The 16,136-nt window shown below is 42.1% G+C and overlaps 1 protein-coding gene across 1 annotated transcript; it reads left to right on the top strand.

Moving 5' to 3' along the window:
- Window positions 1-5,022: 5,022 nt before the first annotated feature.
- xpc (xeroderma pigmentosum, complementation group C) lies at window positions 5,023-14,995 on the top strand. The gene is made up of 14 exons (XM_037105406.1): window positions 5,023-5,362; window positions 6,855-7,145; window positions 7,299-7,395; window positions 7,521-7,605; window positions 7,722-7,879; window positions 8,029-8,149; window positions 8,369-8,458; window positions 9,117-9,986; window positions 10,353-10,513; window positions 11,268-11,349; window positions 12,151-12,282; window positions 12,519-12,688; window positions 13,119-13,212; window positions 13,384-14,995. Exons 1-14 carry the CDS (start codon window positions 5,245-5,247, stop codon window positions 13,711-13,713), a joined length of 2,799 nt encoding a protein of 932 aa, XP_036961301.1. The 5' UTR covers window positions 5,023-5,244; the 3' UTR covers window positions 13,714-14,995.
- Window positions 14,996-16,136: the final 1,141 nt, after the last annotated feature.

The following is a 16,136-nucleotide window of genomic DNA, read 5'->3' as shown; positions in this document are numbered from 1 at the left end:
CTCTCTGCCGGTTTGCTTCTGCCGCTGAATGGAAATACGCACAGATGCGTAAAGGGGCGATCAAACTCCACATATCCACCGGAGGCAGCGGCGGCGGCGGCAGCATCACCGACCCCCTTCTCTCAGGACAAGAGGACTGATCAGGGGACAGACTACTATTTTGTGGACAACTGCTCAGGCCTCAAGCAGAAGCGAGCACAAGCCTGGAAGCCCACCTGTTTGAACCCTGTTCGCTCGGATCGCCCGGCGGGGCTGAGGAGCTCCAGCAGCCCGGCCCGGCTGTAGGACGCAGGGAGAGGAGGGACCCGCGGTGTCCCGGCTCGGATGCATGGATGCTCCCTTCTTTTTCTTCCTTTTCTTCTTCTTTTTCTTTTTTTTCTTTTTTACTAGCTGCTGTGTCTCGTCTGTGTCGATCCAGAAATAGTAGCAGCCAGTCTAGAGGTTGGGTGAGGGAGCGTCTGACGCGGTTTATTTGCGGTAGTTGTTGTTTTCAGGGGCGATTTTTTTTTTTTTTTTTTTTGCCTGTTTTGTCTGATTATTATTATTTATTCAGTTTTGTAGAGGGTTTTTTTTGTTTTGTTTTTTGTGCGTGCGTCTCACTAGTCATTTCTATTTTGAGTTTCCAGCTTTGATGCCACTTAGTCTGCTGGAGTCGCACTAATTAGCGCCTTGATTGACAGCTCGGTAATTGGATTTATTTCATATCCGCTCCTTGAAGTTGTGAAGCCTCTTAAGGAGCGACAGGAATGGTTTCACAGGCTTTATTTCTGTAGGAAACAATAATAACATACCTGCTGCAGACTTGTAGGGATACTGGGGGGAGTTTATGCTAATTCTAATGCGGCCACTTTTACCAAATTCTCGGTCCCTTTTTCCAAGTCGTTCCTGGAGCTGTGGGGCCCAACAGTGCGGGACAGATCAGGAGCTTGTGACTATTTTATTTTTTTTTTACTTAAAATGTTCTCCCTCACTGCAGAAACGTCCCTCTAAATGAGTCTCAATCTGTTCTATAATCTACTTTTTTAAATCTTGTGATTCAGGAATATTCCAGAAAAAAAGGGTCCGTGTCCTGCAGAGGGAGGAGGATGTCCACACTCTTGATTAAAGGAAAGCAAGTTGTTTGTCCTGTGAAACATGTGGAATCACCGCTCTCTGTCAGGTGGTTAAGAAATTAGTTTGGTTTAAAAAAAGAAAAGAAAAAAAAAGAAACTGTTAATCTGGTTGAGTTTGCAGCATGTGGTCCCTCTCATCCATCCAGGAGGACAACAGGTGCCACAGAAGCCCACTGGTGGAGCAAATTATTTAAAGGAATTTTGTTTTTAATTCAGTCCCTAACAACTAGATTTACTCTGGAACAAAATGTCTCATTTGACGATTCTTTTTTTTTTATTATTTGCTGCGCAGCTGGGATCTTTTCACACAGAAAGAAAAGTCACAGCTGAAGAGGACAGTCGTGTTCGAACCTGAACGACTTATTAAAAAAGAAAAAACCCTGACATTGCCTATAAAATTTAGAACATGCGCCAAGCTCATCGAGTCAGTGCATGCCTCAAAATAAATTGGACTAAAATCAATTTATAAATGATGATTCTTTTGCATTTTCTACAAACTTTTTAACATTTCTTGTCTTCAGCTGTCCACGCGAGTGTTTCATTTCCTCCTCATTTTTTGAAGGTCTAGACATCCACCAGGGGAACAGGTATGTGGACTGTAGATGACAGCACTTTTTCTGCTGTGTATAATTTGTATCCCATGAAAAACTAAAGGCAGATGAAGTGATGTAGCAGCGATATAAAACTACACATGGCAGAAAAATGACGGACCTATGCTGTAGCCCACCATCCTGACAGGGACTTTCTGCGACTGTACCATCTAAAAGACTAGAGTAAGACGGTTAAGGAATTCAAAAATCTTGCACGTCATTTGTTGGGGATAGTTCAGTCTGATCATCAAGAGCCGACAGCTGCACAGTCAGAAATCCAGCTGCCTCTGAGATGACGATGTGGGGATAAAAAGCCCATTTCTGTTCTTTCTGTGTGGATGTCACACCTGTTGCCACACCTCAACACCGGCTGGCATTACCCATCCTTCATGCTTTCCCTCTGACTCACACAGTGTGTTCTCTGATCAGTCTTTGATCCAGTATACCAGTATACCCAGTATACAGGGAACAGTGTCGTCTTCTATTTGCTCTCTGTCGTCCTCTTTTCACCTGCTGTTACCCTGTTTTCTAGTTTTGCAGGCCCTCTGGGATTTTTATCTCAATGTCTTTCCATCTATCATCTGATCCTGTGTGTGCGTGTGTGCGTGTGTCTGTCCTTGTTCTCAAAATCCAGTCTTCCCAATGCCCAGTGCGCTGTATGGCTTTTTATTCCTATCTGACTGTACTGATGGTTCATATAGGGATGGAAGCCATGCACCGCGCTGGGAGCACAGCGCACTAGACCATGGACTCAAGCCCTGTCACCCTACATACACACACTTACACACACACTCGCATCAACTATATGTATAAACACACTCTCAAGAGCCCACATGCTCACAGGAGGCAATAAATGCATGCGCACAGGCAGGAGACCGTGAAGCGAAAACCTGTCACACAGTCACACGGAAATATGGATGCACATGCACTGCACACATAAACATACATTCATTTATGTGTACGCATGCAATAGGTATGCATATGTGTGGTGAATGCTTTATACACACACACATACAGACAAACACACACACACACACACACTGAGGACAGAAATGGTCCCCTCGGTCCCATCAGGCCCCAACTGCAGTGAGTCAGTCTGAAGCTGTCTGACTGTATCAGCTGACAGACGGCTCTCTGAAGTGAAACACGCACATCTGCCACAGAATCCCAACGTGATCGATACGGATCACATCAAAGCAAAATGAAAATTAAATTGAACTGAAATAAACAGAATTGACTCAGATTGAAGAGGCACAACTCGTTTCACACAGCCCCCTTTGCAGGATGACAAAATAAAAGAATTCGTTCAGTCACGGTATTTTAATTCATTCTTATTCAGGGTCCCAGTGGGGTGGAGAGAGTATCCCAGCATGCACTGGGTGGAAGGAAATGGCTGACACACCGAGAGAAGACTACGGCCACATTCTCACGTCTGAGTCTGAGTCTGAGTCCTCCTGACATTATTGTGAGGAAACCTACGCCAATGCGATGTGAATCAAACTGAAAATCATTTTGTAAGTGAGGCGAGACTGACACATTGTGAAGCTCCAGTTATAAAAAGCCTCAAAACTAAACAATATATTCATTATACCTTCATAACAGAGTAGAATCACATCAGTGGAGACACTTGTCACAGCAGCAAAGGACGCATTATCCATGGAAAACAAAGAAACAGACTGGAACAAAACAAAAAAGTGAAACATCACACTTTTGTCATAGTGTGAAATGGCCGTAAAATAGAATTGAAATAGAAATGGAGACTTGAATCTGTTAAATCTGCTTCGGATGATCTGAAATAGGTGAAAACTTATAGCAACTAATCTGTTTGTGACTACTTATGGCTACTTTTGCCAGATCTGCCCAGCCAATGTTGACTAATGGTCTCATGTGCACTCTGTGGATCCATTCACCATCATACATTTACATTCAGGGCATTTAGCAGACACTTTTGTCCAAAGCTACTTACAATAAGTACATTTGTCACAAGAAAGAAACCATATATCACAACAACATATCACTTTCGATAAAGTAAAAAAGAAAAAATAGGAAAAAATGTCAAGCCCTCATCTGAGCACAATCATCAGACCATCATACCATCACACTAAGTAAATATGTGTCCAAATATGTCCATACATTTGATATTCTTTTCTCAAATGTCTCAGTTATTTTCAGCACATTCCTCAAGGCACACTGACATTCATTTATATTACAACATGATCAGTGCAACAAATCACTGATATATGACTAATATGAGGCTCCATAAATACTTTGTCAGAGACCAAACTTGACTGTGGTTCTGACCTTCGGTAAAGGACTCTACTGGTGGTTTTACATTTAGATAAAGCTTGCATCACACTGTAAATATGGCAACACCATTTTTCAAAGATCTGAATATTTTTTTTAACCTTCAGTTCTTCTCCCATCATTCCCTCTGTTCAAGACGCTTTTTGTCCAAAGTGACTTACAGTAATTCATACATACACTGCTGGTGGTAGCTGCCATGCAAGGTGCCGACCAGCACATCAGCACGAACTCCTGAAGGAAATCCAACACTTTGAACATTAAGTCCAATTGATCTCTGTCGAAAACACATTATGATAAAGATTATAATAATGCGGTCATGCAGGTGAAAGGTCAGACTGATTTTTAAAAGATGGGCTGAAATTAGGAAAATGGCATGTTCAGGTGCACGAAGGGAACCCGCAAAACTGAGTTTATTGCATAGGCTTAAAATGGTTTGCAGGAATGGTAGACATATATGATTAGTGAAAAATCTTTTATGGGCTTTTAATGCCAGCGGTCTTTGGCAGTGTGGATGTATGGACAGTTTTGTGACTGCTGGCCTCATTTTGTATGCATATGTCTGAATGCTTCAAAAACACAAACAAACAGACCCTATTGTTGCCAGACAGCTGTGTAGCCGCCCACCATGACTGTCTCTTTTATGAAACCCCATGAATGTGGTTATTAATGTGTCACTGCAAACACAGTAACAGCTCAAGATGACATTTTTAATATCTGGAGTGTGTGGAGCTGGAACACAGACAATGGCTTCCTCAGTGGCACGCCACATGTGAATACTTCCAGCTAAGCTCCACATACAGCACAACACCGCCGCCTAGCGTCCAAATTGTGGTATTACACCGCTCAAGAACACGCCACATTATATGTGAGGCTGCCCCTTCGATTTGGACAGCGGCAGGGATAAGAAATAAAGGTTTGTGTCCGCTTTACGGTTAGTATAGCTGCTGGGGGTCTGTGAAGGTACATTTTGCCGCTTGGCTCTACTGCAATTAACTGCGGAGAAGAAGACGAAGGAGCGGACGTGACGTCAGAGTCCGGCCCACCACAACAACCGGAGTCTGTCTGTCTCCCGTGTTATGAAAGCTGCTGAGTGAAATGTTGAATAACTGCAGCTTCCTCGCCTTTACACAGCACCATGTGCAGAGCTGAGGGACTTCCGCCGGTCTAGTTTTGCCCAAACGACATTTGAAGAAATAAATTCAGCTTTTTAAAAGTTTGAGAAAGGAGAAAGAGGCGACATGGCAAAGCGCAGAGAGTGTGCAGTGAGTGAGGCCGACGGTGTTACAAAGAAACTGAAGCAGGTGCTGAAAGAGAAGAGCAGCGGAGCGAAAGCTAGAGCGAAGAAGAAAGATTCAGGTATGAAAAGTCCTGCTCTTTACTAAAAAAATAATTGCTAATATATGATTTCCCTCCCTTTTTGCAGCATAGTATGTGTTCGCCTCCAGAAATGAAAGGGGACCCCACATTTAGCTTGCTAAGTGCAGTAGTAACTATATGTATGTGACTAAGTTCCCCTGAGTTTGTGAATTTATAAACTTACTTAGTTTGAATAAGAACACACTTTATAACTCCTTCTAAGTGCATTCTGTTAGATTGTTTGTATGTGACTGTAACGCTAATATCAATATAGACTAGAGTTATCACATGAACATGGAGCCCACACTCTCATTATAATTTATGTTGGTCGTGTTGGTTCAGTGATACAGATCATTGACCGTCACATCAGCCATAAACTGATATATTTTCTCAATATCTTGATATATTGTGACAAACATAGTTTAATCCAGTACTTGTTGTTTTTGTAACCAACCTGTCATACATCAGCTGTCATCAGACAAGTCCTCACACATGCAAAAACACAACCCCTTGTTTTTTTTGTTTTGTTTTTTTTTAAACACGGTTTATCGGAATGATTAATTTAGTTGACAACATATTGTGAGATAATAACCTGTATAAATATATAATCACCGAACACTTCTGACAGTTCAGGAGAGAATTCACCTTAATAAGGCCTCATCATGTGGTGTTCATCTTTGTAAATTGCTTCAGTGGTGGAAAATGTGCACATTTTCAGTGTTGTTTCAGTTGTGTTTATACGAATATGGCTTGCTTTGTTATTGTTGCCACCAAATGCAGAGTGCAGGTGCCTGTACGGGTGATGTGCCAGGTCACTGGAGTGGATCTGCTGGCCCAGATACACATCTGTGCTCCACTTCATCAAAACATCAGCACCAGCATTATGCAAATATGTTCTTTCTGTTGTGTCTGAACTGCAGCATTACTGATACCAAGATGCATGCTCAACAAATGAGGATGTGGTTGAGATGATCGGTAGCCTGCCTTTCATGTTTTTTGATAAGTGATTCATTAAGTATGACTCACATAAACTGCTTTGCTTCCTTTTGTGAAGGAGACCTCAAACACCAGCGCTGTTTTGTTTGATTTCTTTGTATTAGTGTTTACCACTCCTTGGCTTTTAATCTAGAAAATAATCTTTGATCCTGTGACCTCTCACCAGAAACTCTAAAGCTATAGCTCCTTCCTCCATGGACTAAAAGCAGCACCACTTCACTATTTCTAAACACATTTCTTCTTGATTGTTTCCCCAGGGCTCACAATATAAAATGGCAAGGTGGTCTGTGATAGGGGTCTTGCTTGCTCGGGGGTCTTGGTGATTAAACTCCTGGTTTGCATTAATGTGGTTGAGCTTTAATGCTTTTAAATATAGCAGCTTTAAATTACAACAGTTTCAACTGTAAAAGGCAAAACAAGTGGAAGGATGACAATGAAAGATCTGTCTTTTTTCTCACAGCAGCTTTAAACCATTTCCCTCCATCTGTCTCCCCAGGTAATGGCATCACAGGGGAAGAGGAGAAGCTCGAGAAGAAGGTCAAACCCAAACCACGGTCCTCCACAAAACAAGCAACGTCCACAAAGACCACTACTGCCAAAACCAGTAAATACTTCCAGTCACCAGTGAAGGAGGAGGCGACTGATAGTGAGGATGATTTTGACATGGTGACGTCACCACCACCGAGGGTTAGAGTGAACGCCAAGAAAACCGAGAAAGAACATGAAGAAGAAGAGGAGGAGGAGGACAGTGAAGAGGATGATGACGATGATTGGGAGGAAGTGGAAGGTAAGTGAGGGATTAGTAGAAAACTGCACAACACATTTCTATCTGTTGGGATAGAATGTCATGGGAGAATATTGTTTTCATGAGGGGTATGGCATATTTGGAGGAAATAGGGAAACAGAAGTGAAATCACTGAGTGTGTTTTGTGATGATCAGAGCTGGCAGAGCCGCTGGGTCCAGTAGAGCCACCAGAACCTGTCCTGCCCTCTCATTCGGTTGAGATAGAGATCGAGACCCCAGAAGTCAGAAAAAAGTAAGTGGACGTTTATGCCTGTTTTATATACTGAAGATACATATTAAAGATTATTTTGCAAAAGGTTTAATCATTATTTTATTTTTATGACTTAACCCTTATAATCATAATTTTGTGCTGGCCAGGAAAAAGAGGAAGGCAGAGTTTGAGTCGTATCTGCGGCGGATGATGAACCGATACCAGAAGGACCTGCTAATAGACACACACAAGGTGAAAACACACAGATTGCACCCAGCTGTTCTTGACGCTCTTTCCAAATCCCGTGTCTGATTTGAAGTCACCACTCTGGGATTTCTGTCATTACAAACCTCTAATTGGTCTCTCAGGTCCACCTCATGTGCCTGATAGCTGGCGGGATGTTCCGCAACCGTCTGTGCAGTGAACCAGACCTGCTGGCCATCACTCTGTCGCTGCTGCCCGCCCACTACGGCACGGTCGCTAAGGAACGTATCGACCAGAACTACCTCTCCGGACTGCTCAAGTGGTGCGTGCTTGTAAAATATGAAATCTGACTTGTTTGGTGGTGCCTGAATCTCCAGAGTCTCTAATCTCAACTTATCAGTTATGATTAACTAGGTGTAAGCGCCACTGTGTTTATTATTTTCAGTTTTCCTCTCTACTCTTCCCTTCTAGGTTCAGAGCAACGTTCACCCTCAACCCCAGTCTTCCCCATGAGGAGCGTCAGGACCCCCGCGCTCTGCTGGAGAGACGGCTGGCCAGCCTGTCAGCCAGAAACCACCAGGAAATGACTCATGTTGGTATTTTGGCATAAGTGTAGTCCATCTCATGAGTTGAAATGATATGTTGGTGAATGATATTAATTCAAAGGACAGCAGATTTAAATTAGCTATAAGATATCTCTGGTACAATGCATCAAATGGAAATATTTATGTTTAATATCGTACATAGTCCCTCTGTAGATTAAATAATTGAAATGACTCACACACTCCTGTGTGTTTTGTGTTTCTTGCAGCTGTTCCTGTTGGTCCTGAGGTCTCTGCAGCTCTTCTGCAGATTGGTTCTTTCTTTGCAGCCGATTCCTTTCAAACCCCCTCCAGCCAAGGTATACTGACAGTCTGTTACTGAGCCCTTTAGATGATGGTGACATAATTACAGCAGCCACACTGTCAAGGGCTGGAATCTGTACAAATGTAATTCATACAGCGTTAATGTCAACAAAACAAAGCAAAAAGATGTAATTGAAATCAAATTTATGTTATTTTTTCACATTTATCCATACATTTTACCAAATTGTTTTGCCCATTGATCCCTGACTTTTAGCTATGTTACCAAGGTGTTTTACCCATTTGTCAGTTACTTTTAGTCAATAGTTCTCTGCTAGCTTGCTAACTAGTTTTCATACATTATCTCAAATGTGACCGAAGTGTTCATAAGACACAGCTGACTCCATATGTGGGTATTTTCTCCTTATTCAGACTGTAATTCCTATTCTTTTAAATTATTTGTAATACTACGATATTTACACTTTGCCTAATGCCCGGAATGGATATCAGTGGTCTGCACTCTTTAGAGGTTATGTCTGTTAAATGTTTCAGGATTCAGTTAAAAAAAAGCTGATCAGTGGAGGGACAAAAATAACCTCCTACAAACTATTATGTCTTCTTACATTATGTCTGTATACCACAGGCTGATTACGCATTATTGGCTCGTACTTGTGTTCTTATTCACATAATTTGACTCCCCTTTTTGCCTTTCTCCAGGGCAAAGGGGCAAAAATATCTGCTGGTGCTAGAAAGGGCAACACAACACAAGATGCCTCCAAGACCAGCTCCCCTGAGCAGAAGGTCTCTCCTGGCACCAAGAGACCAGCAGGAGGAGGGAAAACCAAGGGAGAAAGAGGAGGCAAGAAAGCAAAGAGGAATGAAATGAAGGAGGAGGATAAAGAGGATGAGGAGAAGATTATAATATCAGGAGGGCAGAGACCAAAGAACTCAAAACGCCGCAGCATTGCCTCAAAGGTCAGCTACAAGGAGGAGAGCAACAGTGAAGTGGAGGAGCTTAGCGATGACGAAGAATTTCAGGTGACCAGTGATGAGGAGGACAGTGCAGATTCAGAGAGTGGGGCTAAATCTACAAAGAAGAAGGGAAAGGGGAAGGGTAAAGCCAAAGAGACCAAGAGCAAGAGAACCGCAGCTCCCAAGAGAAGAAGTGGTGGAGGGAAAACACAGGTCAAGGAGGAGGAAGAGGAGTGGGAGGATGAGGAGGAACAAGAAGATGAGGGAGAACGAACGACGAGCAATGGAACAAAAGGAAGGAGTGGGAAAAAGAAGGAGGGACCTGGAGCAGATGAGTGGTTGGAGGTGTATCTGGACAAAAGTTCCTCCTGGGTATGCGTGGATGTCGAGCATGGTGTCGGGATGCCTCACCTCTGCTCCCAGAATGCAACAGCGCCTCTGACGTATGTGGTGTCGGTGGATGGGGACGGGTTTTTGAAGGACCTAGGTAAGAAGTACGATCCCACCTGGATGACGTCGTCCAGGAAGAGGCGGGTGGATGAAGAATGGTGGGAGGAAACACTCGAACCTTTTCTGGGACCCGAGTACGACAGGGACCTAAAAGAGGACAAGGAGGTGAGATGACCCCTGACATGTAGTCATGCAGACAGACACATTTAGAAATACATTTGGACTTTTTTTCTTCAGTGTTTTTGCAGTAATCACAGCGAAAATGATAATTTTATTGTGCTGTATGCATTTCCAGATCAACATATGGGTGAGATCAGGGTATAATCTGATCCAAAGCAGGAAAACATTTGATCTCCTTGCCTACTTAAGTGAAAATGACAACTAATTTCAGTGCATAAAACATATTTTTCAAGTTCTCTATTTGTGCACAAGCAGCTTCTTAGACTGTTGTTCTTCTTAGACCTGGTTTAACATTATACATTTAATATCAAGCATCTTCTCTCTGTGTTTTCCCTATATTTGGCTTCCTAGCTCCAGAACAAGCTGATGAACAAACCACTGCCCATCTCAGTTGGGGAGTATAAGAACCACCCGCTGTACGCCTTAAGGAGACACCTCCTGAAATATGAAGCTATCTATCCTTCAACAGCCACTGTACTGGGATACTGCAGGGGAGAGCCGGTGTACTCCAGGTCAGTAGTAAATCAATATACATTTAGGTGAATAACTTGACACTGCATGACATGCCATGTTACCTGGGAATGCTGATTTGTAAAATACTATGAGAAGGAAAGTTTCAGACCTCTTATTGGTACTGAAGTCAGTGGCTGTGTCCTAGTTCAGAGTTCAGAATTACTCGAACACACAACAGATGTAAACTCTGCAGCCTGGAGGATCCCGCAGGTCGTTGTCAGAGGTGTTTTAACAGTGTGTTTGTGCCTTGTACATCACCAATGAGAAATATAGCCGATGCCTCAGTCAAATTAATCATGTTGAGAAAAAAGCACCTGAATGTTGCATGAGTTTCGATCTTTGGGAGGTTAGATCAGCTCATTGTGTGATTGATTGGATGTGTGCGCTGGAACATCAGCGGAACGCAGCTAATGTTGACCTGCTTTGAACATCATCGTCCACTTGATGGTGCTGTTTGATTACTGAAACCATCTTGTGATTGAAGCTGTTGTATTTCACACCTAACTGATCGCTATCTGCAGATGGAAACATCTACCTTTGTTGTTGATTGTTGGTGTTTTTTGTAGGCACTGTTCACACTTAATGAAATTAAATGAAAGACATCTTTAAATACAACCACAAGACCTTGAGTCAGTTCAGGGCTAAAGCAAAGAGCAGAATATTACATTCTAGAACAAAAAATGAGAATATCAGCATGATATATGAAACAGTTTCTTGCTATTCTTATTATGTCTAAATCGTCTCTCCATTTAGGGATTGTGTGCACACCCTCCACTCCAGAGACACGTGGCTCAAAGAAGCACGAACTGTCAGACTAGGAGAGGAGCCGTACAAGGTAAGGGAGAGTACTACTCTCAAATGTCTTTTTTCTTTCTCTTGTTTTTTCTTCCTCTTCCATCCATAAATTCTATTCGTACAGTTTGCGTCTGCGTTGGCGTTTGTTCCCTTCAAACTCAATCCCGTCTAGACTCTGCTGACACATTTGATTTACATGATTCTTTGGCTGATGGTTAAGAAAAAAAAGAGGAACAACTTCAGGCACCATTGAATGAAAACTCGGTTACAATCTACTCATTTTAATGTAATAAACCACCACTCCTCCATCATTGATTTCCTCCTAAGATTAAGTGGATGAGCTCTGGTTGATTTGAGCTGTGAAAATGACAATCGACGTACAATCACCAGAGTATAATTTGTAGGCAAAAAATTGCGCTGAGTGTTCAACAGAGCAGGTTTTAAGTCACTTTGTAGCGTATTATTTAGTTTCAAGAGGAAACGTACTTGTCTTTCTGCATTGTAGAGACAGATTTTCAGACATGCAGCTCATGATATGCAGCACTTCCCTCTAGTGGTCAACTATATTTTCTCTCACACAGATCAGGTAGTTCTTTTGCATATCATTCAATCTTAATAGCAGGGCACAGATACTATTGCCCCTGGATCTAAAACTTGAATGCGTGAATTGTTTATGATTCAAATAAACCAGCTACACACTGAACAACATAAAAATTCAAATCACTGTGTTCGGTTGTTGTATGATTTGAACTGAGCAGATTAATAAAACGGTGTGTGTGTGTGTGTGTGTGTGTGTGTGTGTGTGTGTGTGTAACCATGCCTCTGTGCTGGTTTCTTTCAGATGGTGAAGGGTTTCTCTAATCGTTCCCGTAAGGCCAGGATGGCGTCTGAGACAAAGAATGAGAATGACCTGGCTCTGTTTGGAGAATGGCAGACAGAAGAATACCAGCCACCTTTAGCTGTGGATGGGAAGGTAACTGTCTCATAACTGTAAGGAACTGAGGTCATTGTGGTGGAAAACATTAGGATGCAGCAAACGAAATGGAGCAAACATTTCATAAACAACCAGTACATTTAGAAGGCACTGTGAACGCATTCCAAGGAATCAGAGACTAATAGTGACTCATGCACATCACACCAAGTTACCAAAGCTGAAAGTTTTACAACAAATCTTTTTTTTTTTTTACATGTTTTCTCTGTTTCCTTCAGGTTCCCCGTAATGACTACGGTAATGTCTACCTCTTTAAGCCCTGTATGTTGCCGGTGGGCTGTGTTCACCTCAAGCTGCCCAACCTGCACCGCGTGGCCAGGAAGCTGGACCTCGACGCCGCCCCCGCAGTTACAGGCTTTGACTTCCATGGAGGATACTCACATGCTGTGTAAGACAACACTGAGTGAACCCCCAGCTGGGAAGGGATCAGTTATACAAAAGAAAGTAGATGAATGTCATCAGTACAGGAGCCTGTCAGTGGCTTTTGTTTCAGAGTTTAGCTGCACTGTAGTCAAGTCATTGTGTCTGACTTGTTTTTACTGCAAATAGTAGTTGATTTAATTTGATGTTGGACAAGAAATTCTGTTACAGTTACAGCTGATTTGTTTGGTGTTGTTTTCTTTGCTGTTACAATAGTTCCGTTACGTACTCAGGAAAATTCCCTTTTGTCATTCTTTCTATTTGTTCTGCTGCATAGTTTGGTGTGAATATTCAAAATGATCAGTCAAACACCTCAAAGTAAGTCTATAGCTACCTCTTTTACCACTAAGAAAGTCAGAAAATCTCGTGAATGATGATAAAACCATTGTGTGTTTCAGGACTGATGGTTACATTGTGTGTGAGGAGCATGAGGAGATTCTCCGAGCAGCCTGGGTGGAAGATCAAGAGCTTCAGAAACAGAGGGAGAAAGAGGTGTGTGTGTGTGTGTGTGTGTCTGTGTGTGTGTGTCTGTCTGTGTCTGTGTCTCATTTAATGACATGCATGACTGAATTTTCATTGAAGGTGAGAGTGTAAGTTATCATGAGTCTGCTAACTTTCCAGTTATTAAAGCCTGTTTGACACTTTTTCTTCACTTCATTCCAGAAAAGAGAAAAGAGGGCAACCTCTAACTGGACTCTGCTGGTGAAGGGGCTCCTGATCAGAGAACGGCTTAAACAACGCTACAGCAAGAAGAACCAGGGTTTGGGCAGCCTCGCTCAAGGAGAGACTGGTGGGCTTTCATCTGACGAGGAGGTGGTTGAGGGCAGAAGTCCTGGAGCTAAGACTGCCTCTGAAACCCTGGCCATGTCCTGGCCCCAAAACAGACAAGCAGAGGAGGAAGGAGGGGGCGTCAGCGGACTGAAGAAGAAGACAACAACAAAAAGGGAAAAGAAAGGACAAGAGAAACATTTGTTCCCCTTTGAGAAAGTGTGATGTCGACAATCCAAAACCACACTACGGTTGATAACACTCTGCTCTCAAAAAAGTACATGGCTGACTGCTCCTTATATTTGCTCTGGAAGATGTTCATATACCATGATGGTAGAATGAAGTGCGTCTCGGGTGGAAGAGATTTGAAATTGATTTTTGCAAGTTTGGTCAACACTGATACCTTTCAGTGTAACACTATAAGCAGGGGAGGAAGACTGAAAGAAAGAGGAAAGAAGGCAGCTTCCCTGAAGATTGATCCATTCCTTCCAGTCGTGGTGATTGATGCATTAAACCAGCTCATATGCTGTTTTGTCAGCTTTTTGTATAAAAGCTCAACGGATATTCATTATATAGGAAGACGTGTTGACACACGTGCTCTTGTGCAGAACAGAACCGAGTTAAAGAGAAGAAACTCTATATGAATGCGAGAACAGGGAAGTTTTCTTACAGTTTCATGTATGTATAAATGTGACGTAAAGACACGCTGCTGAACTCCTGTGACACGTTTAGCCCTCGTGCAAGTATTAAATCAGCTGAATGCTCCTGATCTCGACTAGTTCAATGCTGGTTTGAGCTTGCTGGTCATGGTTTCCATTTCAGTTGAGCACACAGAATGGCACACACAGCTTTTGTCGACTCAAACTGATGGATTGTGTCACGAGTAAACACAGATACCCCATGTACAAACAACACTACAAACAATAGAGCTAATAAACTTATTTCCCATGGCTTGTAGTGGCCAAATGGAGATGGAAAACTGCCAGCCCTTAGAAAGCTGTGAAACGATCTCTGCTACCAGCTACCGTCTCATTTCATCCCATTCCTTTAAAGCAGGTTCGCCTGACTGGACATTGTGACTGGCTCAACTGTTCACCATGTAACCTGACCCCATGAAAAAAGAAACTTGTACGAATGTTGTCAGGTGAAAACTTTGTATCTCCTGGTTGTTATGTTTTCAACAAACACAGCCTTGTCTGTAGCCACAGTGCTGTGTTGAGTCGATTGCAGCAGTTTTGGGTATTAAATGTTGAGTTTAACACACGAAATCACTAAACCGCAGATAAGAAGTTCCTAATTGATTCCACGCACACACATTCTTGATAAATACAGTTACTTAACTCAGGCTGCAACTTCTTATTCTGTCAGTCTCTGTATCTATTTCACATTTATGTCTGTAAACGTGTTAAGATGATCACTGTAGTTAGAATGGTAAACAATTTCTATGAATTATATTTTCCTAAGAAATATAAGTAAAAATACAAGTAAAAAAGCAAAGCAACCTAAATGAATGTTGTAGTCTATCTTTTTAAGTAGTTTTTGCTATCTGTGTTTGCTTTTAATCCATGTATTGGACTTCTTATAAAACACAATTTTAGGATGATCAAGTCGAGCATAAAAAAATAGTAAAAATCTTGATTTAAAATTAACCAAGTGTCCAAATCATCAACAGTCACAGGTTCAGAACAAAAATAATGTTCAGCAGGGCTTTAATTCTCTCTGCTTTCACATTTCCTTCCTCATTTGACCATGAGGGGATTTTTTTTACTTGTGCTGATCTGAAGGCCACCAAAACAGATTACCCAGTGTCCTTTGCAGGAGTCAAGGACGCACACAACCAGTTCTCTAAACATGATTTCCATCTACTACTTTAACACTTGCATCAACGTGTGTGTGTGTGTGTGTGGGTACATCTGCACGTTTTTTCAGGCAACATTAATCATGCTACATGAAGTCCTACTGATTTTCGACTAGATTTGAACATGTAAAGAACATTTCATAGGCATTCCTCACTCTGAAAGTTCACAGAGAATGTTTTGAATATTTTTATATGTAATTGTGTATCAGTAAGAACTGACAGAGCTGCTGTGAACTTTACATTTTGCATTAGTTGCATCTTCCTCCTCAGAAATTCAAGACCAATTACCAACGCATTAACCCAAGGGGATCAACCCTCTACTTCACTCATGCACAGAGAGGGTAATGCATTGTTTATAAAGCTATCGGTCCTACAGCGTCTGAGATGAAGCACTTTGAGTTTCCATCCAGTTGTAGAGCTGCAGCACATACAGTTACAGTCCAACCTGGGCAAATTATGGGCAAGGGAAAGTACAGCAGACTTTGAATTTCATGACTAAAATGTTCCCTTAAATGTTGAAGTTGCTTTAAGAAATTTACACTAACCCACATGTGAGGTAAAAAGTAACTATTCTACAACACTGGCAAATACATTATTTGATAAAGATTTTAAAAACTTCTGCAGCCCTCAAAATGCTGTTGTTGAAGGGGTTTCGGGTGTGCCATTTTAGAAAGAGAAAATGTTGCAACATTCACACAATGATGAAATATAATGGGATGTCTGTAGTGTGGGGAAATGGCACTGGGGAAGAAGAGACTTTGCAAACATTTTTCCTTCTGTGTTTTGCTGT

Source organism: Acanthopagrus latus, chromosome 7 (assembly GCF_904848185.1).
Source record: "Acanthopagrus latus isolate v.2019 chromosome 7, fAcaLat1.1, whole genome shotgun sequence".
Classification (NCBI taxonomy): Eukaryota; Metazoa; Chordata; class Actinopteri; order Spariformes; family Sparidae; genus Acanthopagrus; species Acanthopagrus latus.
This window is presented reverse-complemented; position numbering and strand designations above follow the sequence as displayed.